This window comes from Castor canadensis, chromosome 7 (assembly GCF_047511655.1).
Source record: "Castor canadensis chromosome 7, mCasCan1.hap1v2, whole genome shotgun sequence".
NCBI classification, from domain to species: domain Eukaryota; kingdom Metazoa; phylum Chordata; class Mammalia; order Rodentia; family Castoridae; genus Castor; species Castor canadensis.
In genome coordinates this window covers 143,930,576-143,958,022 of record NC_133392.1, presented here as the reverse complement: position 1 = coordinate 143,958,022, position 27,447 = coordinate 143,930,576, and the positions used below count along the sequence as shown (strand labels likewise).

At 48.5% G+C, this 27,447-nt stretch overlaps 2 protein-coding genes and 1 non-coding gene across 5 annotated transcripts; all 3 read right to left on the bottom strand.

Moving 5' to 3' along the window:
- Positions 1-88: 88 nt before the first annotated feature.
- Trim63 (tripartite motif containing 63) lies at positions 89-27,074 on the bottom strand. 2 transcript variants are annotated; one of them, XM_074080939.1, is made up of 9 exons: positions 26,773-27,073; positions 25,830-26,002; positions 22,528-22,696; positions 21,396-21,491; positions 19,421-19,654; positions 18,587-18,609; positions 18,124-18,248; positions 17,508-17,579; positions 14,377-14,972 (listed from the first exon to the last, which is right to left on the bottom strand). In XM_074080939.1, the coding sequence occupies exons 1-9, from the start codon at positions 26,929-26,931 to the stop codon at positions 14,962-14,964; spliced, it is 1,062 nt and encodes a 353-aa protein (XP_073937040.1). In that variant the 5' UTR covers positions 26,932-27,073; the 3' UTR covers positions 14,377-14,961. The 2 variants fall into 2 exon arrangements, with proteins under 2 accessions (XP_073937041.1, XP_073937040.1); XM_074080940.1 differs by lacking the exons at positions 14,377-14,972; positions 17,508-17,579; positions 18,124-18,248 and adding an exon at positions 89-734 and having other exon boundaries at positions 26,773-27,074.
- Positions 742-8,229, bottom strand: Slc30a2 (solute carrier family 30 member 2). Of its 2 annotated transcripts, XM_020158695.2 has the most exons (8): positions 6,999-8,228; positions 6,115-6,323; positions 5,429-5,575; positions 4,596-4,749; positions 3,748-3,937; positions 2,959-3,064; positions 1,543-1,677; positions 742-1,025 (listed from the first exon to the last, which is right to left on the bottom strand). In XM_020158695.2, the coding sequence occupies exons 1-8, from the start codon at positions 7,037-7,039 to the stop codon at positions 880-882; spliced, it is 1,128 nt and encodes a 375-aa protein (XP_020014284.2). In that variant the 5' UTR covers positions 7,040-8,228; the 3' UTR covers positions 742-879. The 2 variants fall into 2 exon arrangements, with proteins under 2 accessions (XP_020014284.2, XP_073937039.1); XM_074080938.1 differs by lacking the exon at positions 1,543-1,677 and having other exon boundaries at positions 6,999-8,229.
- Positions 23,908-24,040, bottom strand: LOC141425338 (small nucleolar RNA SNORA51). Its single transcript, XR_012450398.1, has one exon. It is a non-coding gene; the product is annotated as a small nucleolar RNA SNORA51 (small nucleolar RNA).
- Positions 27,075-27,447: the final 373 nt, after the last annotated feature.

Genomic DNA, 27,447 nt, shown 5'->3' with positions numbered 1-27,447 from the left:
AAACCAGGGTCCTCATTAGCCCCTAAGTTCTGCCTAGATCAGGTTCTGACTAGGTCAGGGTATGCAGGCAATAGAGCTGACTCAATCATGTCTGATTCCAGGCTCTGTAATCCCCTGGGACATTTATTAGGGCAAGAGAATAGGCCCTGGGCTGTGAGGCTGTTAGGACAGGACCCCAGCTGAAATCTGTCCCCTCCACCTGTGGCAAGACCATCTATAGGTTGGCACAGCTTCCTGGGCTAGGGGAACAAGGAAAGAGGAAAGCACCCAGGTTCTTACCTAGTAAGAAGCCTCTTCCTCCAGGAAAGGCTCATATGTGGCTCACAGCCAAAGTAACTATGGCAGAGACAGGCCTCAAGCCCCCCTGGCTCCATATCTCAGGGAAATTCATATGAGTGTGTGTCTCTCAACCCCCATGGCTTCCTTAAACCATATAGTTATGGCAGAGGAAGGGCTTCTGTTCCAGGCCCTCTTACAGATTCTTAAGGTCAAGGCCCAATCAGGAAATGCAGGTCAGAGAAGAAACCTGGAGGCCAGTCCCAAGCTCAATGCCTTTCTCTTGTGGTGTTAGAACAGCATTAGCTGGGGATCAAGTCCAAACACAGAGCTAACCCAGGAGAAGGAGCCAAGTCACACTGGCTTTATACGGGAAGAATCCCTACCCTAGGGCTGGCTGGGGGCAAATGGGAGGCCAAGGAAAGCCCCAATGTTGGATTGGGCCAAGCTCCACAATGAACCTGGAATAGAGAGAGGTGTTATAAACCTTGTTTATAACACAGTGGGGTAAGCTGAGTCCTGGCTGGCTTGCAGGAGACAAGGACACCAGGTCCAACCATTTGCAGGTCCTGGCCATGCCTCAGTTGGTGCCTGGCTAGGCAGTCAGTCCGAGGGGCCTTGGCACTCCTGACAGTCCTTCATGTCCTCAGAGTAGTTCTCTATCTGAATGGTCATGGTGTGGAAGTGGAACTTCCCCTGGAGGCGGGTGCTGGTCATCTTCAGCACAGTCTGCGGGTCTGCGTGCTGAGCTGGGGAGAAAGACGCACAGGGGAAAGCACCAGAGAACTGTTTGATCAGTCTTCGCCATTGCTCAAGCCTCATGCCTATCCACAGATTAGGGAACCATGAACATGAAGAAACCCCAGATTTGGACTGGAGGTATGGCTCAAGCAATAGAGTGCCTGCTTTGCAAGTGTGAAGCCTGGAATTGAAACCCCAGTCCCACCATGAAACCCCAGATTCCACTCCAGGGCCAGGTAACCCTTGGGGCCACAGACCAGGGTCAAGCCTGAGAGAACAGGAAAAGCACAGGCCTGAAGGCTGGAATCTGCCTTCCTCAGTCACTCATTCATGTAAGAAACTGGGCAAGGGACTTGACTACCTTGCCTCTAGCCTCAGTTTCTTCATAAATAAATGAGATTACAATGATCAAATGAAGTAATGTTTAAAGTGCTCCATGTAGGAGCTTGGCAAAACATTCAGAGATGGCCCTAGGCCTTTGGCTGCCTCTCTCCTTCCCCTGCTCTGAGTGTCTCAACCACTTACCAATAGCGATGTGGACAGACAGCACAGGCTGGGCCACGGTCAATGCCCAGATATGCAGGCTGTGCAAGGCTTCCACCCCCTCCACCGACAGCAGCAGATCCCGCACAGCAGTGAAGTCCACACCCTTGGGGGTCCCTGAGGACAGCAGGCACAGGGGCTAAAGAAAACTACCACGTCCATCCTGTTCCTCAAGCACCATCTCCTCAGAGGTCTCTTTAGCTAGCAGGTCCCATGTAATCCGCACCCCCTAAACTCTGTCCCCACCCCCTAAATCCTGAAGTGTTTTTCTCTAATTTATCTTATTGCATCTCTTCCTCTACAATGGAAACGCCAAAGAGCAGGACAGTCTGTTTTGCTCACCACTATATGTATCTTCAGTGTCTAGAATAGTGACTTTTTTGAAACAGAGTCTCACTATGTAGCCCAGACTGGCCTCAAATTCATAGTTCTCCTGCCCTAGCCTCCCAAGTGCTAGGATTAAAGTTGTGAACCACCATGCCTGGCTCAGTAAGTGCTTTTATTTTAGTTTGGTGTAGTTTAGTTTTTGGTAGTACTGGGGTTTGAACTCAGGGCTCGAGCTTGCTAGCAAGGCACTCCACTGCTCGAGCCTCAAGCCCATTAAGTGTTTATTTTTAGTAGAAGGAAAAAGGAAGGAAAGAATGAAACCTGAGAACCCCTGAAGCAACCCAAGGTGACATCATCAACATCATAATTGTCATCATCACTTTTTTATCTGCATCAGTCATCTTGGAGAAAAAGCTCTGACCTGCAGCCAAACATGCCTGCCAACCCCAGGCCAATACCCCACCACTCCAAACCTACACTGACCATGCACAGACCCATAACCTTGGCCCAAGACCCAAGGTTCTAAGCTCTAGTGAGATTGGTAGTCAGGGCAGACCATTCACCACCTGCCAGCATCCCCACTTCCAGAAGCAGGGCAGGGGTTTGGGGCTCTGAGCACAGGGAAGGCCTGAACTGGAGTGGGCTCAATAGTTTTGTTCCAGACTCCCAGTCCCCTTCAGAGCTTGGGTCTGCTTCCCTCTGAGCCAGGGGAAACATGACCCCACCCCTGTCTGCCTGGGGTAAGGCAACTAGAGACTGAGAACTGGAGCTCCAGGTACTACAGAGGTCAGAGGCACATGACTAAGGCAAGGTGGACACACCCCAGCAAGGGAGGAGATGCCCTTGGGGCTAGGGGGAAGGGCAGGCCCTGGTTGGGACATTTCCAGGAACTGGCACACCTGAGGGCCCAGCTCTAGGCCAAGATCAGGCCAGGGCCCCAGGAAGTCTTCCAACCCAAGCTAGGCTCCAGAGCCTGGCTCCAACCAATGTGCTGGGATCCCAGAGACTCACACCCCTCTTTGAGGGTGATTAGAGCCTGAGACTAAAAGGGAGCCCCAAAGTCCAGGTTACCTTCCATCAGCACCAGAATCACATCTCTCAGGATGGTCAAGGTTGTCCCCAGGACCAGGATGGAGAAGAAGAAGGTGCAGATGGGGTCCACATACTTATGCTCTGGCTGCAGGAAAAGGGGAAGGCAGATCAGCCAATTCCTGACTTCCCTCTTCCCCTTCCATCCAGCTGTATCAGGGAGAGGCGCTCTCACTGCAGGCGAGGCATGAACCTCACCCAGCCCCTGCCTCCAGGTTTTCTACTCTTTATTCCACATCTAGAAGAGCAGGCAGAACAGACTATGGTTCAAGATGAGACCCAAGGCCTTCCTATCCTTCCTTGCCTGAGGGGCTGAGTCATGGGCGGAGCTAAAAAAATCATTTAGACAGCTTCTGGCCCACCATTCCCATTTTATAGATGGGGAAATCAAGGCTCAATGAGAGCAAGCAGTTCACTCAACATCACACAGCCACAAACTGGCTCTTTCTATGACACCTCATGGCCTGTATGTGATAGGCAATGTCCAGGCTTTGGGTTTGAATCTGGTTCTACAACATACCAGCTGTGTGACACTATGCAAGTCACCCAACCTTTCTTAGCTGTATGTAAAACACAAGTGCTAATCCTCTAAGGATTGTTATGAAGACAGGAGGTGCTGATTCTTGGCCAGTATTAGATAAATACTTCCCACTCCCCACTCTCTTATCCAGAGCTAGGAGGGAGCCAGAATCTGGAAAGTGCCCTGTACTGAGAGGAGCCCTGATGATTTACACCCCCTTGCCCCACCCTCCTTCCTCTGTCCTCTCTGACCTTAAAGTATACAATATAGGCTGCCACCAGGACACCCAAGCTCTGAAGAAAGTCCCCAATCACATGGATGAAGGCAGCTCGGACACTAGGGTTCTGCTGCTGGTTGGTATCATCATGGCTGGTGTCATCATGGCTGTGCCCATGGTCGTGACTGTGTCCATGTCCAGATTGATGAAGGGTTAACCCCATGCTACGGAAATGGAGACAAAGCCCAGGGCTCATTAAGATAGCAGCAGAGGCTTCAAACTAGCCAGGCAGAGGTCCTCCCTGTGGGACAAAGATCTCAAGCCCCATACTCTGGTCAAACTGAATAGCCCAGCCCATGTGGTCTTGGTTCAGAGCAACAAGGGAAGGGGCTCAGCCATAATGCCAGGCTGAATGCCCCATCGCCAAATCTCAGAGCAGGACGATATGGAGGTCATCTAGCTCACCCTGTCATGTCACAGGTGAGGAAACTGAGGCCCCTTAACAAGGTAGAGAGAGGGCCAAAACAAGACACCCATGCTGTGCCCACTACTTCCTCCACTGAGACTGTAAAGGACTCTGGGTTACACCCTAGGGACATCTGCTCCTGCACCAGCTAGATTCATCCCTCCTGCTGCAGGCATGAGGCCTCCAGTCATTCACAGCCAGGTACTGGGAAGTAGGAAAGCAGAGCTGATATGGGTCCAGATCTATAGCTCCTAATATCCTTAGCTTAGGCCTAGAGCAGGACCCAGGTGTCCCAAGTGCCAGAGATCAGACTTTGAGGGAAATTCTGTTCCTGTGGCCTGGGCTGGACTGCAGATAAAGGTCTTCATGTAAGAGGTGGGGGGAGGAGGTGCACAGGGACCTGGGGCCACACTCACATGATGTTCACAGCCACAGCACAGCCTGATGTGATCAGCATGGTGCTCCCTTCAATCTCATAGTCCCCAGAGATCAACCGCTGCACAGCTAGGTACACCAGCACCCCAGTCACGACCCAGATGGACAACACGGAGAGCAGGGCTCCCAGAATCTCTAGGGAAGAGTCCAACCCCAACAGCAACCTAAGTATGGGACTCAATGACTCCTATGCTCTCCTCTCTCCTCTTGCAAAGTCAGGGACTGGGTTCCATTGAGCTCATGCGTGACTGTCAGGGTTGCACCTTATCTAACAAGACTGTCAGAGCTAGAAAGAACTTAAGGAAACATTTGGGTCAACCTTATTTGTTTTACACAGAGAGAAACGGATATTAAAATATATACCTTTTGCTCTGCTGGCAAACTGAAGCTCTGAGGAGGAGAGCTGGACCATAACACAATCCAGAAGTGAACTGAGTTTAAAGCTGGTGTCCTCCAACAGTCTTTGCTGACCTTTCCCTCCCTCCACAGCAGATCCATGGAGTTGAGTTATGGGTGGCATTAATGCCACTGTCATTTGTTCTTGAAGTTCCTGAGCCACTGCTTTTTAGCAGTGAATTTAGGTGAACTTCACTTCTCTGCAGACTAATAGCTCCTGGTCTAGGAGCTCCATTAGCTGGGACCGGGACAGCTCCATTAGCTGGGAGTTCCCAGAGGACAAAAGCTAAGATGACATCCTCTTCCCCCCCACCCAAGTCGCCCTCCTGGCTTCACTCAGAGCTCCACCTGAGAACCCTTGTTCTGACCCACCTTCTCTTTCTCTCAACCCCACTTCCAGCCCAACCCAGATCCTCACCAGCTCGCTGCCAGCCAAAGTTCATGGTCTTGGTGGCTGGTCGGGAGGACACCCAAAGGGAGAAGAGGCTGATGAGCATGCTGGCAAAATCAGTGAGCAGATGAGCTGCATCGGTCATGATGGCCAGGCTATGTGCCAGGTATCCACCTGCAAGGACAGGACCAGGAGGGTGAGCACACTTATCAGTTCTCACAAAAAGCCATCTCCCCAGACTGTGTACAACTGAGAGATCACGGACTTGGGAGTTCTGGGTTCTCCATCTCTCTACGCATTAAGTGAACATAAGCAAGTGACCTGCACTCTGAGCCTCAACTTCCACTCTGTGAAATGGGTTAACAATATCTACTTAAAGGGCAAATGTGAAAATCAAGTTCAAAACTGGAAAACATAATATGGACTCACTCAGAAAGTGCATTATCCTACTAGTCATTCAGGCCTTCTCTTACCTACTAGCTGTGTGTGACCTTTGGCAGGTTACTTAACATGCCTCAGTTTAATCATCTGAAAAATAAGGAGCATAATAGCACCCACATGATAGCATGAGGTTACAGTGAGAATTGCGTGAGATAATGTGTGTAAAGGGCTTAGCATAGTGAATGTGCAATAAGTAGGGCTTGGTATTAATATCACTGGGACTTCAGACTTTCCACACACTAACTTCATTTAATTAGCACACAAGTCCTTACCAACAACTTCCCCGATCATGAACACAAGGCAGATGGCAGAGGCCACATAGAGTTGGCGCCGCGCTCGCTCTTTCTTGGGGTCATGATGACTATCAGGACCCTTCTGGGCATGGCAATAATGGTTGCTCTGGGCAGCCAGTTCAATGGCCTGCAAGTCCAGGTTAGGGATCCAGCCAGCCTCATTCTGCCACAGAGATCCTAAGTATGGCCTGGTCAGGGAGGAAAAAGGAAAAATTACTCAGCTGGGAGATGGGGGCAAGGAAAGCTGACTCCAGACTTTTCTCTCTGTGGGGCCTTGGTGTTCTCACGTGTCCAGTGGGAAAAAAAATGGCTAAGAACACTCCAAGCTCAGCAGTACATACAGAGTGACCAGAGGTGAGACCCTTTGTGTTAAAGGGGGACGCTGGGGTAACGAGAGTCTTGGGGCCTTGGTCAGGGGCTGTTCTCTTCTCCTCCTCATTCCTCCAGAGGACTTGGGATCAGGCCAAGGGGCAAACTGTCCAGTCGAGCACGGAAAAAGAACAGAGCTGTGGCTCAGGGAGAAGCCCAGAGCACGCCCCTCCCCCCCTCAAGTGTGCAATCCCCTGCACACTTGAGGACACAAGGCCTCCCCATAGGAGGACAGCCCAGGGTCAAAATGCTGGACTGGGGGCGGGACTCCAGGCATCAGATTGCCTCCCTCCCACTGCAGGCAGAAGTGAGGATCTCTGCTTGTAGATGATGCCCCGGGCCATGGGGCTCTGGTCAATTTCCTTTTTCCCTTACCTCACCCCACCCTTCCCGCGTGGTCCCAGTTCAAGTCGCGCCCAAACCAACCACAGCTAAGATGGCAAACATGGAGGTGCATCTGGTGCCACTCAAATTCCCGCGCTCCCAAAACTTACGAGGCTCTGCGCCTGCCGTCCAACAGGTGCTGCTTGTCCATGGCTTCCACGCGGCCCCGTGAGCCCGGCGCTGGGTCCGGGAGCCACGCACCGCGCCGAATGCGTGGTCAAAGTTGTGCACTGGCCGCTCGATGGCGCGCACCCATCTGCCGCAAGAGCCCGGTCGCCAAGCAGCCGCTCCGCACGCCGTGCTCTCAAGTCTCCGCGCCCGCCGCTGCGCCCCGCGCCCGCTCGCTTTATCTCCGGCCCTCGCCACCCCGTGTGAAGCGGCCCTCCGCGCGTCGTGTGCAAAAGCCCGCGGGGAGGGGACGACCGGTAGCCGGCTGCAAAGGACGATGCGACGCTGCCCCCCGCACACCGGTCCTCTACACCCCTGGGCCGCAAGGAGCCAATTGCCCGCGACGAAAAGCGACAGATTGGAGTTGCTAAATCAGGACTGGGTGGCTTGCTGCGCCCACCCTCTTCCGTGCGGGTGGATCGCGCGTCCCACCGAAAAGTTATAGAGCCTTGGTTTCTAGAAGTCCATTTTGGTTACCCTGAGGCAGGAATGTGGCTTCTCCCTCCAGAATAGGAACTCCTGAGACTACGGTCCTGTCTTCCCCTCTGGCGGGAGACTGCCCGCGGCTTGATCCCATTTCCCCTCTCAATCGGCGGCTGGTGTTCTTGCCCTCCGGCTGGGGCTCCTGGGAAGGGTACACCTCCCCTCAGCAGGGCAGCACCTCTCTTGGGACTGGATGGGATGGACAGACCCATCTCGCCACTTCCTCCTGTCTTGCGCCCTCTGATTAGAATCTGAAGTGCCTGGCTTTATCTTCGCCCTGACAAAGAACGGTGTGGCACCTCAACCATCTGGGCAGAACTGACACACTGTCCCTTTCCCGTCCCCCACAGCAACTCACAGGCCTCTAAAAGCCAGACAAACGAAACACCTGGAGATGCTGGCAGAAGGTGCCCAGTGCGTGTGTTGCCGCCAGAAACAGCCTGTGCCAGGTCGCCAGCTAGGTACCCTACCCACTTGAACCAGTGTCCTACCATGGTGGTTCCTGGAGTTTGGGGCCTATGGCCCCCATGCTGGTCTCTGGCAGGTGTCCTCTATGTAGAAACAGCTCCCTGGCCCTTGGTCTCTGAGTTTGGAGAGTAAGGTCCTTCACACAATAAAGAGTGTAGAACTGGGGATGTAATTTAGTGGCACAGCGCTAACGTGAGAAGCCCTGGGTTCTATCCCCAGCACTAACAGAGGAGGGAGAGGAGGGGAGGGAAGAAGAAGGAGAGGAAGGGGGAGGAGGAGGAGGAAGAGGAGAATGAGGAGGAGGGAGAGAAGAAGAGAGGGGAGGGAAGGAAAGAGAAAGGGAGGGAGGAGAAAGGCACTATAACCCTGGAAGTCCTCTGCTTCTCCTCGGACCTCCAATGACTGCCTGTATCATTGTAGGTTTCACATTTGGCTGACCTGTCTAGCAGGCAGGTACCCTCAAGCATGTCTGGTGTGTGGGCCTCTTGCCCACACCACTGAGGACAGGAAGGGGCACTTTCAGTCTGTCTCCCTACAGGAATCATCGTGTTAGGAGACAAGGTGCAAGGAATGAGGATGGTGATGCGTGGCCTGCCTTGCTTGGGTCCTTTCCAGCTCCTATGCGCTTGAGGGTGGAAAATCTCAAATTTCTGCTTTCCTTTTTTTTTCTTTCTTTTGGTGCTAGGTATCAAACCCAGGACCTTGTATGTGCTAAGCATGTGCTGTACACTGAGCTACACCCCCAACCCTGACTTCCTGATTTTCTTAAGATGTTGTCTGAGGTCCAGCAGCTGAGCAATACCTGGAAAAGGTATTAAAACCCAAGTCACAGCCCCTTCATCAGACCAACAGAAATGGAATCTCTGAGCTTGGAATTTGCCTATTCCCCAGATTTGCAGGGGAGTTGGTTTCAACACAGTAAAGTTTGGGGACCTCTGCATCAACTCTCACAGGTCACCTCCGACATCTGGTTTCCCACTACATTATAAACTCTGAGAGCAGGGATGAATTTGTTCTGAGTTCTGTGCACCTGTGGGGCATTTAAACACCTTGAATTAGATCAAAGCAAAGGATAAGAGCACTTGCCTGTCACCTGCAAGACCCTGGGTTCGACCCCCAGAACCTCAAAAGTAGATTGAAGCCAAGTAGAAGATGAGAGCTTGGCAGGTGCTCTTCCTAGGAGTTTCTGCAGGGTGATTGCAGATTCCTGTCACATAAACTATTTGAGGGCAAGACACTTATCCTTTGTGAAAGTGTGTCTTACAGTGCTCTTATTCACTGTCATGCAAAGCACATTGTAAATTCTAAATAAATGCACATTTACAAATTGGATCCTGCTACATATATACATGTATTCATTTCACAAAACTTTTTTTTTTCAGTCCTGGAGTTCAAATTCAAGGTCTTGCACTTGCAAGGCAGGAGCTCTAATACTTGAGCCACTCTGCTAGCCCATTTTACAAAACTTTTTACAGCAGATTTGCTTTAAATGAATACTTTCCCATGATGCATATGATATGTACCATCTGGTTTTTGTCTACTGTTCTTAGCTCAGAAGTCCCTCCCTAAGGCATAAACTAGAATTTCTCTTCCCTAGGGCAAGTCATAGGAATCCTAATCTCTCCCACCTTCCTGCCTAGGAGTTGGCCATAAAGAAATTCTCTGACCCACCCTTGTCTGATAGTAAGTCATAAGACCTACCTTATGCCAGAGGGGTCCTGCCCCATACCTGGGAGGAAGGAATACTACAACTGAGAGGCCAAGACACACCTGTACCAACAGGCTGTGCTAGGTTTCCCCACCCAGTCTATTAGCATGCCCCTTTCATCCAATCAAATTTCTAGGTGGTTGTCCATGTTTTGATCATGCTTATGCAATCAAATTTCCATAAAAATCCAAAAGGACAGGATTCTAGAAGTTTCCAGATAGCCAAACACATGGAGGTTCCCGAAAGGTGTTGTGCCTGCAGAGGGCATAGATGCTGGGAACTCTTGCCCACATGCCTGGCCCTAGGCATGGCTTCATCTGTATCTTTTGTAATATCCTTTATAATAAACTAATAAACATTAACTTAGAATTTCTTTGAGTTCTGTGAATGGCTTGAGCAAATTAATGGAGTCCCTAGGAGGGGGTATGGGAACCCTGATTTATAGCCAATCTGTCAGAAAAATGGGTAAAACAACCAGGAGCTTGTAACTGGTACCTAAAGCATGTGTATTGTAGTCTTTCTTTGTAAACAGTACCAAAACTCTATTGAAAGAAAAGGAAAGAATAGGCAGAGAAAGAGCAGTGGGCCCTGGCCAGGTGGCACAGAAACCTAGGGTGTAATCTTGAGGACTGAGTTCTCCAGGCAGGTAGTGTCAGAACTGAATTGAATTGGAGGTCATCTAGCTGGTGTATGCTGCAGAATTTATTGCCTGCCCGTATGTGTACCTGGTGTGAGAAGTGTGATGTGAGTATAACAAAAAGCTGAGGATGAGGTTGGCTTTTCTCCTGTAGCCTCAGAATGCATTTTAATTGATTTGCAACAGTTCAACTAACCAAAAAATTCACTAACCAAAACTTCACTAAACTGCAAACAACCAGAGATTTCCAGGAGGTCCTAGGCAGAATGACCTAGCAGCTCCTAGACCTTAGCAGTACTTGAAGAATATTATTTGAAATACAAAGATACTGCATGGCTCAAGCAGTAGAGTACCTTCCTAACAAGTGCAAAGTACTGAATTCAAACTCCAGTATCATCAAAAAATAAAAATAAAAGTATATAGATTCTGACATTCCACAACCAGAATCTAGTTCAGTAGGTATGTATTTTTAAAAACTTCTGATGCTATTGTAGAATTCTTCATTTTTATGGTATAGTAGTCAAGATTTCTAGAAATTTTTTAATTAAAGATTATCTTTTTTTTTTTTGTACTGGGGCTTGAACTTAGAGCCTCATGCTTTTTAGTTTGTTTTTCAGGTAGGATCTCCTGATAAGTTTACACAGGCTGGTCTAGAACCTCCATCTTCCTTGTCTCCATCTCTCAAGTAGCTGAGATTACAGGTGCACAACACCACACCTGGCCCTAAAGGTTATTTAATTTAATTTTTTTTTTTTGTGGTATTAGGGTTTTAACTCAGGGCCTACACCTTGAACCACTCCACTAGCCCTTTCTAGTGAAGGGTTTTTTCAAGATAGGGTCTCTCGGAAATACTTGCCCGGCTGGCTTTGAACTTCTATCCTCCTGATCTCTGCCTCTTGAGTAACTAGAATTACAGGCATGAGCCATGAGTGCTCAGCAGGTTATTTTTTTTTTAAAGATCTTTATCCAATGTATTGAAGGATAAAATGGTTTCCAGGATTTGCCTTTAAGTTCCCCCAGATAGGTGTGTGGGTAATGATACAGAAGAAACGAGTGTGTCAATAACTGAAAGTGGAAATCAAGTGATGAACACGTGGGGATACACTATCCTATTCTCTCTACTTTTCAACTATTGAAAATATTAAATATTGACTTTTTGAAGTAAAAAAATCTCAGAATTAAGGGCTTATGGAAAATAAACCTTTCCTGGTGATTGTGATGCAGCAGTCTGTGGAACTGTGTTCAAGATTCATTGGAAGAGCCAGGTGTGGTGGCACACACCTGTGATCCCAGAACTCAGGAAGCTGAAACAGGAAGATCAAGGGTTTGAGGCCAGCCTGGAAAACATAGCAAGACCCTCTCAAAAAAAAAAAAAAAATCATTTGGCTGGGTGCTGGTGGCTCACGTCTATAATCCTAGCTACTCAGGAGGCAGAGAGCAGGAGAATCTCAGTTCAAGGCCAGCCCAGGAACTATTTCACGAGAACCTATCTCAAAAAAAAAAACCTTCACAAAAAAAGGGCTGGTGGAGTGACTCAAGGTGAAGGCCCTGAGTTCAAACCTCAGTACCACAAAAAAAAAAAAAATCATTGGAAGAACCGCTTTGAAGCCAGTTTTCCTCTCTTGCAGCAGGGTTTTAAAGAAGCTTGTTGATCAAGAATACTTCGTAGGGGTTGGGGTTGGGGTTGTAGCTCGGCAATAAAGCACCCGCTACGCAAGCGGGTTCCACCTCCAGCTAGCAAATCAAACAAGCAAAAAAATCCTCCATGCCAGCCTTACCTGTTCTAGTTTGTGGGAACAGGATGATCCCTTTGTGTGGCAAAGGAGAAATCCTCCCTAATTTGTAGTTAACAGACATCTTCCTGGAATTTAAACTCACTACAGAGCTTTGAGCGGCCTCTCTTCTCCCTCTGATAAGTGACAAGATATGGGGCGAAATACCTGCTCCCTGGTAATCAGTAACCTGGAGATAAACATGCACAGCTTATAATGTTGATTCTTGTGATTCCTCCCCGCACAACTTTGGAGGTGCTGGGGTTTGAACTCAGGACCTTGCATTTGCTAAGCATGCACTCTACTACTCTGTGCCACGCTCCCTGCCCTTGATTCTTGTCTTTTCTAGGGAATCAGAGTCTCTATCTTTCTGGCCTCAAATTCTTCGGTCTTATATGGGAGGACACTTTAGGAGATAAAACTGTAAAGAAAGGCAAGTGCGGTTATCAAAAAAGACAGGGAAGTGGTTACCCTCTAGCAGGAGTTACTGTGCTGGGCACAAGAAGGCTCTGGGAGCTGACAACGTTCGTTGTCTTGGCCTGGGAGATAGTAACACAAGATTTCATTTTACAATAGTTTAGTAAACTCTACAACTAGCTTTGTGCCTTTGTGTTTGTGGAAACTACATAATTTTTAAAAGAATTAGAATCTTCACAAGGGACTAGAAATGAGAGCAAAAAGGAAAAGAAGGAGATAAAGGGAAATGATGGAGGGGGTGAATTTGACTAAGATCTATTGTAAGCACTTTTGTAAATATCACAATGTACCCTTAGCACAACAATAATATGCTAATTAAAATTTTTTTAAAAAAGAGAAATGAGAGCAAAATTAGATTCCTTGAAATCTTGAGTGAGGCTTAGGAAAATTTCCAGAAGTGAAGATAAGCAGAGGTGGACTGTTTAGTGTGAGTTCCATAGCAGAACACATCTGGAGGATGTCATGTGAGCAGGTAAGTTGGCAATTGCTGGGCGATTATTCAATCTGCTAAAAATATATTGAGAGAAAAAAGAAAACAGAAAAACCAAAAAGAGAAAACAAAAAAAAAATTGAAAACAACATATTGAGAGCCTGAAGGATCAGGCAGTATTTAAGCACCGTGAACTTGCTGGTGCTCATTTAAACTTCATCAGCTTTATTTTGTTTTGTTTTGTTTTTTTCAGTACTTGTAATTCAACCCAAAACCTTGGACCTTGGGCAAGAGCAAGAGCTCTACCACAGAGTGACATCCCCATCTCTCTTTTTATGTTTATATTTAATTGGGGTCTTTTTGTTGTTATTTGTTTATATTTTTGTGATTTGTTTGGGTTTTTTTTGGTGGGACTGGAGTTTGAACTCAGGGCTTTATATTTGCAAAGCAGTGCTCTATTGCTTGAGACACACCTTCAGGCCTTTTTGCTCTGGTTATTTTGGAGATGGGATTTCTTGAATTATCTGTTTGACCATGAACCACTCTCCTCCTGATCTCTGCCTCCAAGTAGCTAGGATTATAGGTGTGAGGCCCGGCACCTGACTATCTATTTGTATTTTTGAGACAGGGTCTCATTATGTAGCCCAGGCTAGCCTCAAATTCACAAGCTTCCTGCTTTAGTGTGCTCAAGCCCTCACCTTGCTGTGTGCTGCATGCCTAAACAGTAGGATGGAGCCTGTGGTGCTCCTTGAAGTTCAATGTTCCTGGTATATTAATGCATCCCCTCCAGTGCCTTCTAGCCTCACCTCTTGCACCTTGTGCTTGGAGAGCCTGATTCTACTGGGACCTCATCCCCTAGTGCTGGCGGTTTTCTTGGCCTTCCCTGGAGAAAGTCTAGGCTCCAGTGTCGCTTTCCTTGTGTCCACTGCCAGGACACTGATGAAATATTTGAATCATGCTGTGTTATTTACAACCTTCTAGACATACTCCCACATGACTGCAGCAACCAACTGGGCTTTGCTGATGCTGTGGCCAGCTCAGCGATGCAACACATGCATACATTTGCGACCCTCCTTGCCTGCCCAGCTTCCATTTGCCTTTGCTCTGAAGCATCCAGATTTTGCCTCAGAACCGGAGCAATAGCACATTGAACCCGTTTCTGAAGGACTGTCTCAGGGCAGGCAGCTTTCCATGGAGATCCCCCTGGGAAATGCTGACTTAGAAACTTCCTCCTCTGGCAGAGAGGTGAGCCTAGCCTTGTCCATTCTTTCTACCCATCAGGCCTTCTGCTCATCCATGTGGAACGCTATTCTCCAGAAAAATTGGCTGAATGAAACATCAGATCTTTTGTAATAACAGGAAAAGAGCGTTGTGCATTTATTGAAACAACATATAACACAAACTCAATCCCTTCCACCCCAGTGTTGGGGATGGGCACTGGAATACAGTACATTGTCCCTTTCTAGGCTGTGAGCACTACCCAGCCCTTCCATGGAGGAGAGGAAGTGGGCAGCTCTATCAACCTGGCTTCCTTACCTTCTTTCTGACAATTGTCAGTCACACAATGAGCAGGCATGATCATACAAAAGTTTCTTTACAAAAAGCACCAAATTGGCATACATATACAAGTATGTACAAAAAAAAATCACATTTTAAAAACATACAAAATATTTCATTTTGTACCAGCGTAGAAAAGTGTCCTGTGTGATTTTTCAAGCACATTTCCAATTCTGCTTCAGTGGCTGCTGGACACAGTGGTGGGGGTCCTACTCTAGTCCCTGCTCTCTGAGCAGAGAGAAGACACAACTCCCCATTGCCCCAGTCCAGGGGCCCCGACCCTTCCCACCCTGGGCCTGTCCCTCAGGCCACTGACCCATCCCCCCCTTCCCAGTCTCTCTGCATCTAGAAGGTTTCTCACTCGTCCAGCTCCTTATTGGTGTCCTGAAATAGAGAAAAAGACAGAGTTACATGGTGACACGAGCTCAGTTGGATCCAGGACCTGCCCAGCTGTAGTGACACAACCATCAAATTTCCTTGCCTCTTCTTTTTACAACCAAAATAGAATTTAGCTCCCAAAATACTAGTATTACATATCCAGAACAAAACTCTTTGGGGTTATTAGACTACTCTATTTTTCAGCTGGATTGGAATTTAATTCCAGTAACTAGGCTTCAAAATTAACACTAGTAAATATGTGTTAATTAGCAGACATGCCTTTCCTATGTCTAAGCCATCATCTCATTCACTCCTCACTAAAAGCTCTTTTTTTTTTTTTGGTGGAACAAGGGTTTGAACTCAGAGCTTCACACTTGCAAAGCAGGCACTCCACCACTTGAGACACGCCTCCAGTCCCTTTTGCTCTGGTGGTTTTGGAGATGGGGTTTCCTGAACTATTTGCCCAGGCTGGCCTCGGACCTAGATCCTCCTGACCTCAGCCTCCCAAGTAGCTAGGATTACAGGTATGAGCCACAAGTGCCTGGCTTCATTATAAGTTCTTGAGGTCACAAGTATTGTGCCCCTATATACAGATGAGCAGCCCATGACTCAAACACAGAAAAGTTATGAACTGCTCGGGATCACACAGCTGCAACTGGGAAGCGAGGCTTTTAACCAAACTCTGCCAGACTGGCAAACTCTGATGCTTGTAGGGCCAGCAGACATGAATGACGGCAGCAAGCAGGGTTGACAGCTCACTTGTGTATGTTCCACTTAAAGGGGACAACCCTACCCACAGATAGCTCTCTAGGTCAAAGTTCAAGTCCAGCTTTATTTGTTCTTTTCAATTTTCTCAAGAAGGTGAAAATGAAGATTGCTAGTTGAAATCTTTTTTTTTTAATTCTTAAAAAATAATCTCTCTAGGGGCTGACAGAGTGGCTTAAACAGTAAGAGTATCTGCCTAGCTAGTGAGATGCCCTGACTTCAAATCCCAGTGCTGCCAAAAAAAAAAAAAAAGAAAAACCTCTTAATTTTTCCTTTACTTTCTTTTTTATTATTTTATTGTACCTCAGTACATTGCAACATTTGCAAAAGTGCATACAATATATCTTAGTTAAATTTACCCTCTCTTAATTTTACAAATGTTAGCAACTAGGGGCTTGGGGTACAGCTCAGTGGTAGAGCATTTGCCTAGCATGCTCAATGCACTGAGTTAAAAAAAAAGTCAAGCCAAGCTCACGCCCGTAAGCCTAGCTACTCAGGAGGCAGAGATCAGGAGGATTGTGGTTTGAAGCCAGTCTGGGCAAGTAGTTCAAGAGATCCTATCTTGAAAAAAAACCCATCACAAAAAAAAAAAAAAAAAATGGGTTGGTGGAGTGGCTCAAGGTGTAGGCCCTGAGTTCAAGCCCTAGTACCACCATCAAAAAAAAAAAAGTTAGCAACTAATTTTCAAAAAATGAGCTAGGCAATCAAAACACTAGGCATGGAAGCACATGCCTGTAATCTCAGAACTTGGGAGACTGAGGCAGAAAAATCATGAGTTTGAGACCAACCTGGGCTATGTAGAAACTGTCTCAAATTGTTTTCAGTTTTGTTTTGTTTTATTTTGTTTTGTTTGCCAGGCAAACAAAGGAAGGAGGAGATCGGGAGGACTGTGGTTGAAGGGCAGTCTGGGCAGAAAGTTCTGGAAACCCCATCTCAACCAGTGGTTGGGTGCTATGGTTCATACCTATCATCCCAGCTACTCAGGGAAGTACAAGCAGGAACTTTATGCTCAGGCCAGCCTGAGCATAAAGCAAGACCCTATCTCAAAAGTAACCAACACAGCCGTTCTCTACCTCTTTCTTCTTTTCTGTTTTTTTTTTTTTTTTTCATGTGGAACTGGGGTTTGAAGTCGGGGTCTACACCTTGAGCCACTCCACCAGCCCTTTTTTTGTGATGGATTCTCTCAAGATAGGGTTTCTTGAACTACTTGCCCACTCTGGCTTCAAACCACAATCCTCCTTATCTCTGCCTCCTGAGTAGCTAGGATTACAGGCGTGAGCCACCAGCGCCTGGCTTACCTCTCTGAGATGACCACTTTCAGTCTATTGAAAGTATATTCTTACCCTAGCCCAGCAGAACAATAAAAATTAGTTAATTAGTTTTAAAAAATAAAGTATATTTTTTGCTTTACTATCACTTTAAAAAAAAATAAGTGAAGAACCAACTAAGAGTTGGCAGAGTGGCTCAAGTAGTAGAGCGCCTGCCTAGCAAGTACCAGGCCAATGCCAAAAAAAATACACAAAAAAACAAAAAAAAAAGCATCCCAGCCTGACTCATGAGCCCCAATCTTGTCCCTCTGCTCTTTGTTTCCTCCACCTCCCCTTTGTGCTGTATTACTTTACATGAAAGAGGGTCATTTAGACATGCAAGGGTTTTGGTTTTTTTTAATAGTTTTTTTCTCTAAGGAAAAAGAGAACATGATCCTGGGAATAAGACCAAGTGTCACCCTGAATCTAGTACGACACTTTGTGCACAGTAGGCGGGTGGATGTCTTACCTTCTTCCTTCCCTTCTGTGGACACTTCCTCTTCCTGTTCTTCATCTTCAATGAATTCTTCCTCATCCTCATCTGTGACAAAGACCAATTATATAATGATGGCAGCTACTAGAGGGAAGTCACGCTGAAGGAAATGCTTGTCCCCATGTTTGAGCCCCACGTGAGCTTAACTGGGCATCCAGGGACAGCAGAGACCCAGGAGAAGCTGTATTTGCCAGATCCAAGCTGTACAGGGTCCCTGCCTATCTTGAAAAAAACCCATCACAGAAAAGGGGCTGGTGGAGTGGCTCAAGGTGCAGACCCTACCTTCAAACCCCAGTATTGCAAAAAAAAAAAAGTCATACAGATAACACATAAATGACAGAATCAGGACTTGAAATCAGGTCTGTCTGATTCCAGAAGCCATGATCTTTAGATATATGCATAATTTATTGAGCAACAATATGCCCCAGGCACTGTGCTAGCCCCTGAGCTCATCTCAGTTGACTGCATGAGTTTGACTTGATGGGGGAGATCTTTGTTAGTGATCTGCCTGCCAGTGGGGCATGCACAGTGGGAGGGTGGCTTTCACAGGTTAGGCAGGCAAACAGACAAGTGGAACCACCACCTCCTTTACCTGTCCCAAAATCAATGGCCCTCAGAGTGTCTGCTATGTGCTGTAAGTCCAGAGTAAAGTAGTCCATGTTTTCAAAACCCTGCTCTGTCTTCCCCAGCTGGCAGCCCTTGGAAGCTTCCACAATGCTGTGAGGGAGAAAGAGAGGCAGGTGAGGTCTTGGGGCTCCTCGCAGACAGGGGCTCCTCGCAGACAGAGGTATCCTAGCCCCAGCTTCCTGAGTGCCTGTGCCAGCTCACACCCTGGCCCTGACCCAAGGGGTGCAGTATTTCCTCTCCAGTCTCAAACAGAGGGCATGGTCCCAGAAAGTAAGGGATGCAAAGTCAGGGAAGCCGGTGGGGTTGAGCCCCTCCCAGCAGACCTAATGCACAGTGAGTCTGCATAGACTCCAAGCATAGGGTCCCACTGGAGAAAGCTCCCTAATGGGAGCTGGGGGCTTGGGTTACAGTCCCTGGGAGACACTGACCTTTTGATGAGCTGCTTGGCACTCTGTTGGGGAGGAGGAGAAAGAACAGAGGTTAGGACTGCAGAAGTGGTGACCCCCGGAGATGAGCAAAACTAGGAAATGAGTGTTAACACAGGTAAACATTGAGTGCCATTCCCAAGCCTAGGTGTGACCTGCTCCCCACCCTGAGCAGGACAGAGCTTGGCTCTTTTCCCTGTCTATGAGGTTTCTGTTAGCACCCAGGACTCTCCTGTTGTCCTGGCAGGGAGCCTGGGTTCTCTAGGTATCCATCCAAACACTGTTAAGGCACCAAGACTCCTGAGTGACAATCAGCCTCATCACCTTTTCAGTCTGGCCTGCAGAAGAAGCTCAGAACATGTTGAATGGACTTGACTTTGAAATCTTAGGCTGAGCCTTTTCTGTCACCCCTAACAAGCTCTACTAGGGCAGGGCTGTGTATTGTTCATCTGTCTTCACCTTGGTGCCTGGCCTACAGTACATGTTCAGTTAATTATCTCTGTGTGGAGCACTGTAATTTTTTTTTTTTTTACAGTACTGAAGTTTTAACTCAGGGCCTACACCTTGAGCCACTCCACCAGTTCTTTTGTGTGATGGCTTTTTTCAAAATAGGATCTCAGGAGCTATTTGTCCAGGCTAGCTTCAAACTGTGATCCTTCTGATCTCTGCCTCCTGAGTAGCTAGGATTACAGGTGTGAGCCACCAGTGCCTGCCAGAACACTGTACTTTGCACCAGCGCCTGGCTTCATTGAGGTTGAAATAACTTGCCCAAGGGCCCATGGGTGTTCTGCAGAAGAGAACACCCTGACCCTGCCCAGACCCACCATTCCTGCTCACCAAGAGAAATGTGGCCCCACCAGGCTCATCCATGGACTGGATGGCTGTCTCCACCAGCTTGGTGGATTTGTCGAGCTGCTCCCGGTACTGCTGGATCAGGGCCTCAATGAAGCCAAGTTTCTCCTCCTGCTCCTGCGTGATCCGCTGTAGCAGCTCACTCTTCTTCTCATCCAGGATGGTGTACAAGGTGTCAAACTTCTGACTCAGCTCTTCCTTCACATGGTGGCTATTCTCCTGGGGACAGAAGTTCTGCAGTCACATCCCATGAGGTCCTAACTCCCTTCCAGAGCAGGCATACCCAGGAGCCAGCAATCTGAAGCTGGAAGAGCTCTTACAACATCCCCTCTGTACAGAAGGCAAAACAAAGGCCAACAGGAAGAAAGCACCAGTAAGGTGCTGCCACAGCTGCTCAGTGACATTTGAAGGCTGGTGTCATGAAGAATAGCTAGAGCTACTAGGGCCACATGCGGTAATCCCTCTCCATGCCCCAAGCTGGTGCTTCCCTCCATGGAGGGACCAAGGATGCACTAAAAAGATCTGCCTCACTTGGTCCTCAGGGAGGTAGAAAACCCTGCAGTGTCCCCAGCCTAAGCTCCTTCTCCCTGACACTGGCACAACCCCTTAGCTGCCTTCTCTGGAAGATCGGTATGACGGTAGCACCTCTCAGAATGGGGCCTCTCAGGGGTGATCAACATGAACCTGCCCTTCCTAAGAGTCTTCTTTTACTAACAATTGTGATATCCCCTCCATCTCATCTCCAGTGCCCACCTCAAGGGAAGACCAGAGTCCTGGATGCTATTTCCCAGGGATGGGAAAGTTCCCTTCTGCCTCCTGAAGGCTTGCTACTCAAAGTGTGATTTGTGGACCAGGCATCCTGAGCAAAACCTGAGAAGGTTAGAAATGCAGAATTGGGCTGGGATGTAGCTCAGTGTTAGAGCACTTGCCTAGTGTGCTCATGGCCCTGGGTTCCATTCCCAGTACCGCAAAAGCATAAATAAATAGAACAAAAATTTCTTGTCTGAAAAGAAAGAAGAGAGGAGGAGGAGGAGGAGGAGGAGGAGGAGGAGAAGAAGAAGAAAAAGATGAGGAAGAAGAAGAAGAAAAGGAAGGAAGGGGAGAAGGGAGGAAGGAAGGAAAGAAGCCAGGAGGTATGGGTGGTGAGGAGGAGGAGGAGGAGGAAGAAGAAGAAGAAGAAAAGGAAGGCAGGAAGGGAGGAAGGAAAGAAGACAGGCACGGGTGGCTCACACCTGTAATCCTAGCTACTTAGGAGGCAGAAATCAAGAGGATCGCAGTTCAAAGTCAGCCCAAGGCAAATAGTTCGGGGGATCCTATCTTGAAAAAACCCATCAAGAAAAGGCTGGTGGCGTGGCTCAAGGTGTAGGCCCTGAATTCAAACCCCAGCACTGCAAAAAAAAAAAAAAAGAAGAAGAAGAAGAGTCTTTGCTCCCATTTCCTGCATTGGGAACAGGAAATATTTTTCTCTCTTCTCTCTCTTTTCCTCTCTCTCCAGCTTCTTGTCTATACTTTATCCTGTTATACTAAAATAAATCCTTGCTAAAACTTGAAAGAAAAAAAAAAGAAGAAGAGAAAAGAAATGCTTAAGTGAACACTTCATTCCAGATCTACTGAATCAGAACCTGAATTTTTCCAAGCTTGAGAAGCCACGGTCTACAACACACTAGAGAGCAGCCTTCCGAAAATGATGAGTGCCTAATAAATTCTGGAAATTGTTGGCGGGACACTCCCTGAGCTCCGGCACTGGCTCTGTCTTCATCTTGTCCAGTGCCCAGTGTCTTGGGTAGGGCCTGACACAGCTGTGCTCAAAAAATATTTGTTGAATGAGTGGGTGGATGACTTTGTCCCTCCCCCACCATCTCCAGGCTCCAGGCCTTAACCTTTAGTCACAACCCTTTCCCCAGAGACCAGTTGCATAAGGGGCTTCAATTCCCCCAGGCAACGCTCTTCTGTTTCTCACCTTGGTCATTCGACAGGAGTCTTCCAACTGAGTGATGATAGTTTGCACGCGGTCATTCCCCGCCACCAGCATGGAGATGCAGTTACTCAGTTCAGTCTAGATGGGAGGGAGCAGGGTAAGGATCAGGAAAGGAGAGACAGAAATAGACTCAGGGCCAGTCTGCTCAGGCAGGGCCATGATGTGACTCCTGAGTTCTCCTTTCTGGTAAAAAGTCTCCAGTGCCAGGTGCTGGTGGCTCACACCTGTAATCCTAGCTATTCAGGAGGCAGAGATCAGGAGGCTCATGGTTTAAAGCCAGCCCAGGCAAATAGCTCTTGAGACCCTATCTTAAAAAAAAGAAAAAAAAAAAATCACAAAAATGGTGGAGTGGCTCAAGGTGTAGGTCCTGAGTTCAAACAGCAAAAATAAACGAATAAATAAAAAGTGTCCAGTAGGAGAGCAGGCCTTCTTCCTGGAGTGCAGCTCAGGTCCAGAATGAAGAGTATCAGACAGGAGGCTGGTGGAGTGGCTCAAGTGCCTGCCTAGCAAGCGTGAAGCCCTGAATTCAAACCCCAGTGCCGCCAAAAAAAAAAAAAAAAAAAAAGAATATCAGAGAGATACTGCATCCGTTATTTACAGATGAGGCCCAGAGAGGGGGAACTGAGCTGCCCATAACACACAGCAATGTATTGTCAGAGAAGAGTCAGAGAGTTCTAGAAGACAGCAAGAGAAGAGTGGGGAGTAGGGGAAAAGACACAGAAAGAGGGGCTATAGTTTACTGCATGGACAGGATGGTGGAGAGCTCAGGGGCTCAGGGAGGGGGCTCTTATATGAAGTCTGGGAGAGGCAAGAGGCTTGGATAGAGGTTATGTGGGGCCCAAATAAGCAGGATGGAGAAGCCATGGCCTGAGAGAGCCTGGTGGCCTGGCTCTTGGGTCTGGCCTCTCCCCTGTGGCCACACCCAGGTGTTCTCAAGTGGCTCTAAGTATAAACCATGAGCTCAGCTACCTCCCCAGGGAGGCAAGGGCCACTGTCCCTGCAGCCTGGGCAGTCCCCCCAGAGGAACTATTCCTAAAAGGCCGGCTCAGCACATCTACATGGATCAAATCCACCTCCCGAATCATCTGGGGGCAGAAGTAGCTGGAGCCAGTACCTTCTGTCCCTGGAAGACACTCTGCAGTGGGGCCACCTCGCAGGCCTGGTGGGCTCCAAACACCTTGCACATGGAGCATGTGGGCACCTCACACGTGAGGCAGTAGATGTTGATTTTCTCATCTTCGTGCTCCTTGCACTTCAGGTGGCTGCCCTTCTGCATGGGCCTGCTAAGGTAGAGAAGAATCACAAGTCAGGGCGTCCTGAGCCCTTGTCTCCTCCCCCAGCTCCGATCAAGGGGGCCACCCACATTCATACCCTGGCTCTCATTGGTTAACAGTCTCAAAGTTTTGCTTTTCATTTTCTGGGGAAGCCAATGACACCCAACCATCCCCACATCCTAGAACTCCAACTCCAGTGTGAGTTGGCCTGAGTCTCTGCAGGGCAGAGGACATGGGAGGGGTCCCAGAATTCCAGAGATTCATACTTGGAGATGTCTTAGAGCAGAGGAAACAAGACCCTGAAGGTGAGTAGACTTGCCCAAGGTCACCCAGCAAGGCGAGATGACCAGCTGTAGTGGAGACAAGAACTCCATTGCTCTAATTATAGTCACCATAGCTCCTGGTTACTCCAGCAGGACTCTGAGCTAAGCAACTTATACTGATGGCCTCATTGAATTCTATATTTAATCTTCCAGACTGTATCCTCCATCTAGGCAGGAAAACCTGCCTGCCTTCTTCACTCCTGGGTCTACAGTGTACAGTGTCTGGCATGGAGGAGGAGGTGATTCAATACATGTTGAAAGAATACATCACTGAGAACACCCTGAGCTGGGTGCCTGTAATCACAGTACTGGTGAGGCAGGAGGAGGAGGCTCATGTGTTTGATTGTGAACCTGACATACATAGTGAGACCCTGTCTCAAAAAAATAAAATAAAACAAAGCAAAGCACACCCTGAGGATGTCCCCAAGGTTTGGAGAAGTGGGCAATGTGTGCTCCCAGAGCCATATGACCAGCACGTGGACAGCCAGGGCCGTCTAGCAGCCCAGCACAGACCTTGACTCCACACCCAGAGGTTCTCCCAGATCCAGAGCCTTTGTCTTTCTTCTTTAGTACACATTCTTAAAATGCTTCTTCCCTTTGTTGCTTCTCTCAGGGCACCAGTCACTTCCCAACCTAGATTCCAGTTTCTTTTCTTTCTTTTTTTTCTTTTTCAGTACTGGGGCTTGAACTCAGGGCCTTCACTGTGAGCCACTCCACCAGCCCAATTTTTTGTGATAGGGTTTTTCAAGATAGGGTCTCATGTACTATTTGCCTGGCTGGCTTCAAACTGAGATCCTCCTGATAGCTGCCTCCTCAGTAGCTAGGATTACAGTGTGAGCCACCAGAGCCCAGCTTAGGTTTTTGTTTTGTTTTGTTTTGTTTTTTCTTCTTTCTTCCCTATGTCTTCCCATTCACAATACAGATCAGGCACAGGGCCTGGGCTGAGGTGTATATGGGATAGGTTTACTTTGCCTCCTCTTTCTATACAGTCAGTGTAAAGAACACAGACTGTGGTAAGCACCAGGAGGCCCTGGCTTAGGTTTTACCTCTCCAGCTAGACCATGCACTCATTTAGGCTAACTGCCATGTCTACATCACCTCTGATCCCCAGCCCCTAATATTACAGTCACTTCACAAATGTCACATGGTGGCTGCCACCCATCGGTGTCAATGCCTTACTTCCTGACAGCTTTGGGATGATGGCTGGTCACACCTCAGGCTTTGCAGTCCCCTGCAGTTCTGAAATAACCCCCTTTCCAGACTCGTCTTTTGCCTCTTTAATTCTGGGGCCCCTGTGCTGTCAGGGGCCTCCCTGTTCCCTGGAAAGGCAGTGGAGCAGAGGTGAGGTAAAATCCTGGAAGTCTTCTGCCTACTTCCCTCCCAGGCGCCACCTCCCAAGCCCCAGCTTTTGCATCTGGGTTCAGATTCTGATGGTTATGCCACTTGTTCTTGGAGCCTTGGTCTCTGTCACAGCTACTGTGACCACAACAGAAGTTGTCTAAAGAATATGACATGCAGAGCACAGAGCAGACCCTTGTTAAGGGCAGCTATGGGGCTGGGTGTGAGGCTCAAGTGGTAGAGCGCCTACCTATGTTCAAATCCCAGTACCACCAAAAAGAAAAAAAGTTTCAAACACAACATGCTCTTGGAGGTCAACATTGGGTGAGCCAATATTTGGTGCAATATTGATTATTTTATTATCAAAGAATATTCACCATGGAGTCAGTCATATCCTCTCTCTCTCTCTGCTTCACCGCTTACTAGCTGTGTGGCCTTGGACAAATCTCTGACCCTCTCTGAGCATCCATTTCCTCATGATAAAATGGAATTAAGGATGCTATACAGCATTACCAAGAGGATTATACAGGGAAAATGTGTGGAAAGGGCTGAGTGCACTGTCTGCATTCAGGAGGTGCTCAGTGAATATTAGATATTTTTCACATTTCCCATCATTATCCTACTTGATAGTCACAATGACAGATCTTACTATCTGTCCCCTTTCGCAGACAGGAGAAATGAGCCCCAAAGTCTCATCTCAGACCTTCCTGTGCATTGGTAACAGATACAGAAGAGCCAAACCCGTTCCCAGGCCACACTTTATCTCACTGGGCCTGTCCTGTCACCACCAGCTGCCTGCCTCCAGGTCCTTGTGATGGTTTAGGCCATAAAGACCATGAGATCAGCAGTCTAGGAGTCTCATGGGGATGTCTTGGTTTGGTTTTTGGGGGGGACGGCTGGGACTTACCCCAGGCCTCATGTATTCTAAACTCCGGTGTACCACTGAGCTACATCTTGCCCAGGATTTCTTCTTTGTAAAGACTTCTCCACTAGCTGTGTCTCTTTCTAGTTTGAGGCCCTAAACTACACAATCCCAACCACCCATAAATTCTGCCTGAGACTGAGCTGCTATTTTATTTACAGAGACTTGGAGCTGGATGCACCCAGTCAATGCCCATATCTTCTGCTTCCCAGCAGCCTCAGTTTCCTCATCTTCACAAACAAAGCCATGCCCGATCCACAGCATTGCTGAGAGGCACCGAGATGAATTCCTAGTACCCAGCATGGTGCCGCCCAGCACCTGGATCCTCATCCATCATCGTGGATAACTTGACTTGTGTTCTCCCTGGGCGCTTTCTCTGCCTCAGCCTTTCTCCCCCTCACATCTTGCGTTTCCCAGGCCTCTGGTTCAGTGTCTCCCAAGAGGGTCCCACTACTGCCCGAGGATGAAGGACAAGGCTCTCTACAATGGCCAGTGTGGCTAGTCCAGGCAGGGACCGGGTCCTGAGCTGAGAAGGAGCTGGCTGTGCACACACACTGACCTGGAGCACTCCTGCTTGTAGATGTCGATGATGTTTTCCACGAGCAGATTCCGCTGCAGCCCGTACACCCCATGTCGGTCCATGATCACCTCGTGGCGGCACGAGGGGCAGCGGAAACGACCTCCAGACATGGACACTGAGCCGCCCCTGTTGGTCCAGTAAGGATTTGCAGCCTGCAGGCGGTCAAGACAGAGATGAGGCCAGCACTCCCTCCCCATTCCTTCCCTGTCTAATCTCCTATTCTTTCCCTGCTTACCCAACTTCACCTGTTAAGTCAAAGGACCTGTGCTCCTGCCCTAACCTAGAATCAACCCACCAATAGATACGGAGCACCCAAGAAGCAAACAAGCATTCAACAGGTTCAGGAGTTACCAGACCTGGGTTCAAGTCATATGCATTCTCTGAGTGACTTTGGACAAGCAACCTGATCTCTCTATGCCTCAGTGTGGCCGCTCATGAAATGGACCTTGTAAACAGAGGCAGATCCCAGCGCCACTCTGTAGAGGACATAGTGAAAGAACATTTTGTGTAGTGCCCCAGGAATCACGAATCCTGCCTTCTGGCCAGCACATCTATTCTTCCTCTCTCAGGGACATGGAGCCCCCTGCCACTGAGGAGCTGGCTCCCGGCCCAGGGTCTGGTTTCTGTCTCCTGTCTGCCTCTCCCTCTTATCACTTGAGGCATTTGACTCTTGACTGGAGAGTCAACAGCGAGCAAACCAGCCAGCTGGGGCAGGGCAGGGAGCTATGGGCAGGGTAGGGACAGAAATCATACGTCATGGAGAAGGACTGTGGCAGCCAAGCTGCCTCCCCAGCCCCCCAGCCCAGAGGCCTCTGTGGGACTTCATTTTAGAGTGGACAGTTGGAAAGTTCCTAGGCTAAGAAGGAAGAGAAGCTGAGAAGCTGCCTGGAGCGTCCAGGACCAGACCCTGCCCAGCACTCACCTGGAAGATGTCATTGGCACACTTTCGGCAGAGGTTGTGCTGGCAGGGCAGGATGACCACCGGCTTGGTAAACATCTCCAGGCAGATGGGGCAGATCAACTGTTTCTCCAGGTTCTCCAAGGGGTTCCCATCTGGAATCAGGTTGGATTTATAATCCATATTGCCGGGAGTGTGTCTGCCTCTTTCACCTGCCTCGCACTAAGCGGAACTGGGGAGTCCTGCTTTGTCCCAAAATGCCTGCTTGGATCCTCTTTGCCTTCTCTTCCTGGTGCCCAAATTCTGTCTTGGTTGGAGGCCCCTCTGATATTTATAGCTGGACCTCAGTCACATGAGCCCCCGGAGGGGACCAGCTGAGCACGCGGGTGCCAAGCGGCTGGCGGGGCTTTAGTTTCCTCTGGGTCTGAAAGAGTTGGCCCTCTCAAATCACATGCAAGGATGAGCAATCGCTGTTCCCCTGGGACTGGGGTCGTAAACAGGAACAGCCTGTTCAGACGCAGGCTTGGGGCAGTGCTGGGTACCCAGGGTTTCCTGCAGATCTGCCCTTGGCCAGCTCACTGGAGTTCAAGGACTTAATAACCAATACCCCTGACTACCCTCTCAGTCCATTCCCCTGCCTCAGGCCCTAACCCAGCATTTTAATGGTACTGGGATTTGAACTCAGGGCCTCATGTTTTC

Coding starts and splice junctions, on each gene's coding strand:
- Trim63 (XM_074080939.1), bottom strand. CDS start 26,931: ATGGATTATAAATCCAACCTGATTCCAGATGGGAACCCCTTGGAGAAC. Junction 26,003..26,772: donor GTGCCAATGACATCTTCCAG/GTGAGTGCTGGG, acceptor GACCGCCTGCAG/GCTGCAAATCCTTACTGGAC. Junction 22,697..25,829: donor TACAAGCAGGAGTGCTCCAG/GTCAGTGTGTGT, acceptor TCTCTACCTTAG/CAGGCCCATGCAGAAGGGCA.
- Slc30a2 (XM_020158695.2), bottom strand. CDS start 7,039: ATGGACAAGCAGCACCTGTTGGACGGCAGGCGCAGAGCCTC. Junction 4,750..5,428: donor CTTTGGCTGGCAGCGAGCTG/GTGAGGATCTGG, acceptor ACTCTTCCCTAG/AGATTCTGGGAGCCCTGCTC. Junction 1,026..1,542: donor GTCTGTCCACATCGCTATTG/GTAAGTGGTTGA, acceptor CTTTCTCCCCAG/CTCAGCACGCAGACCCGCAG.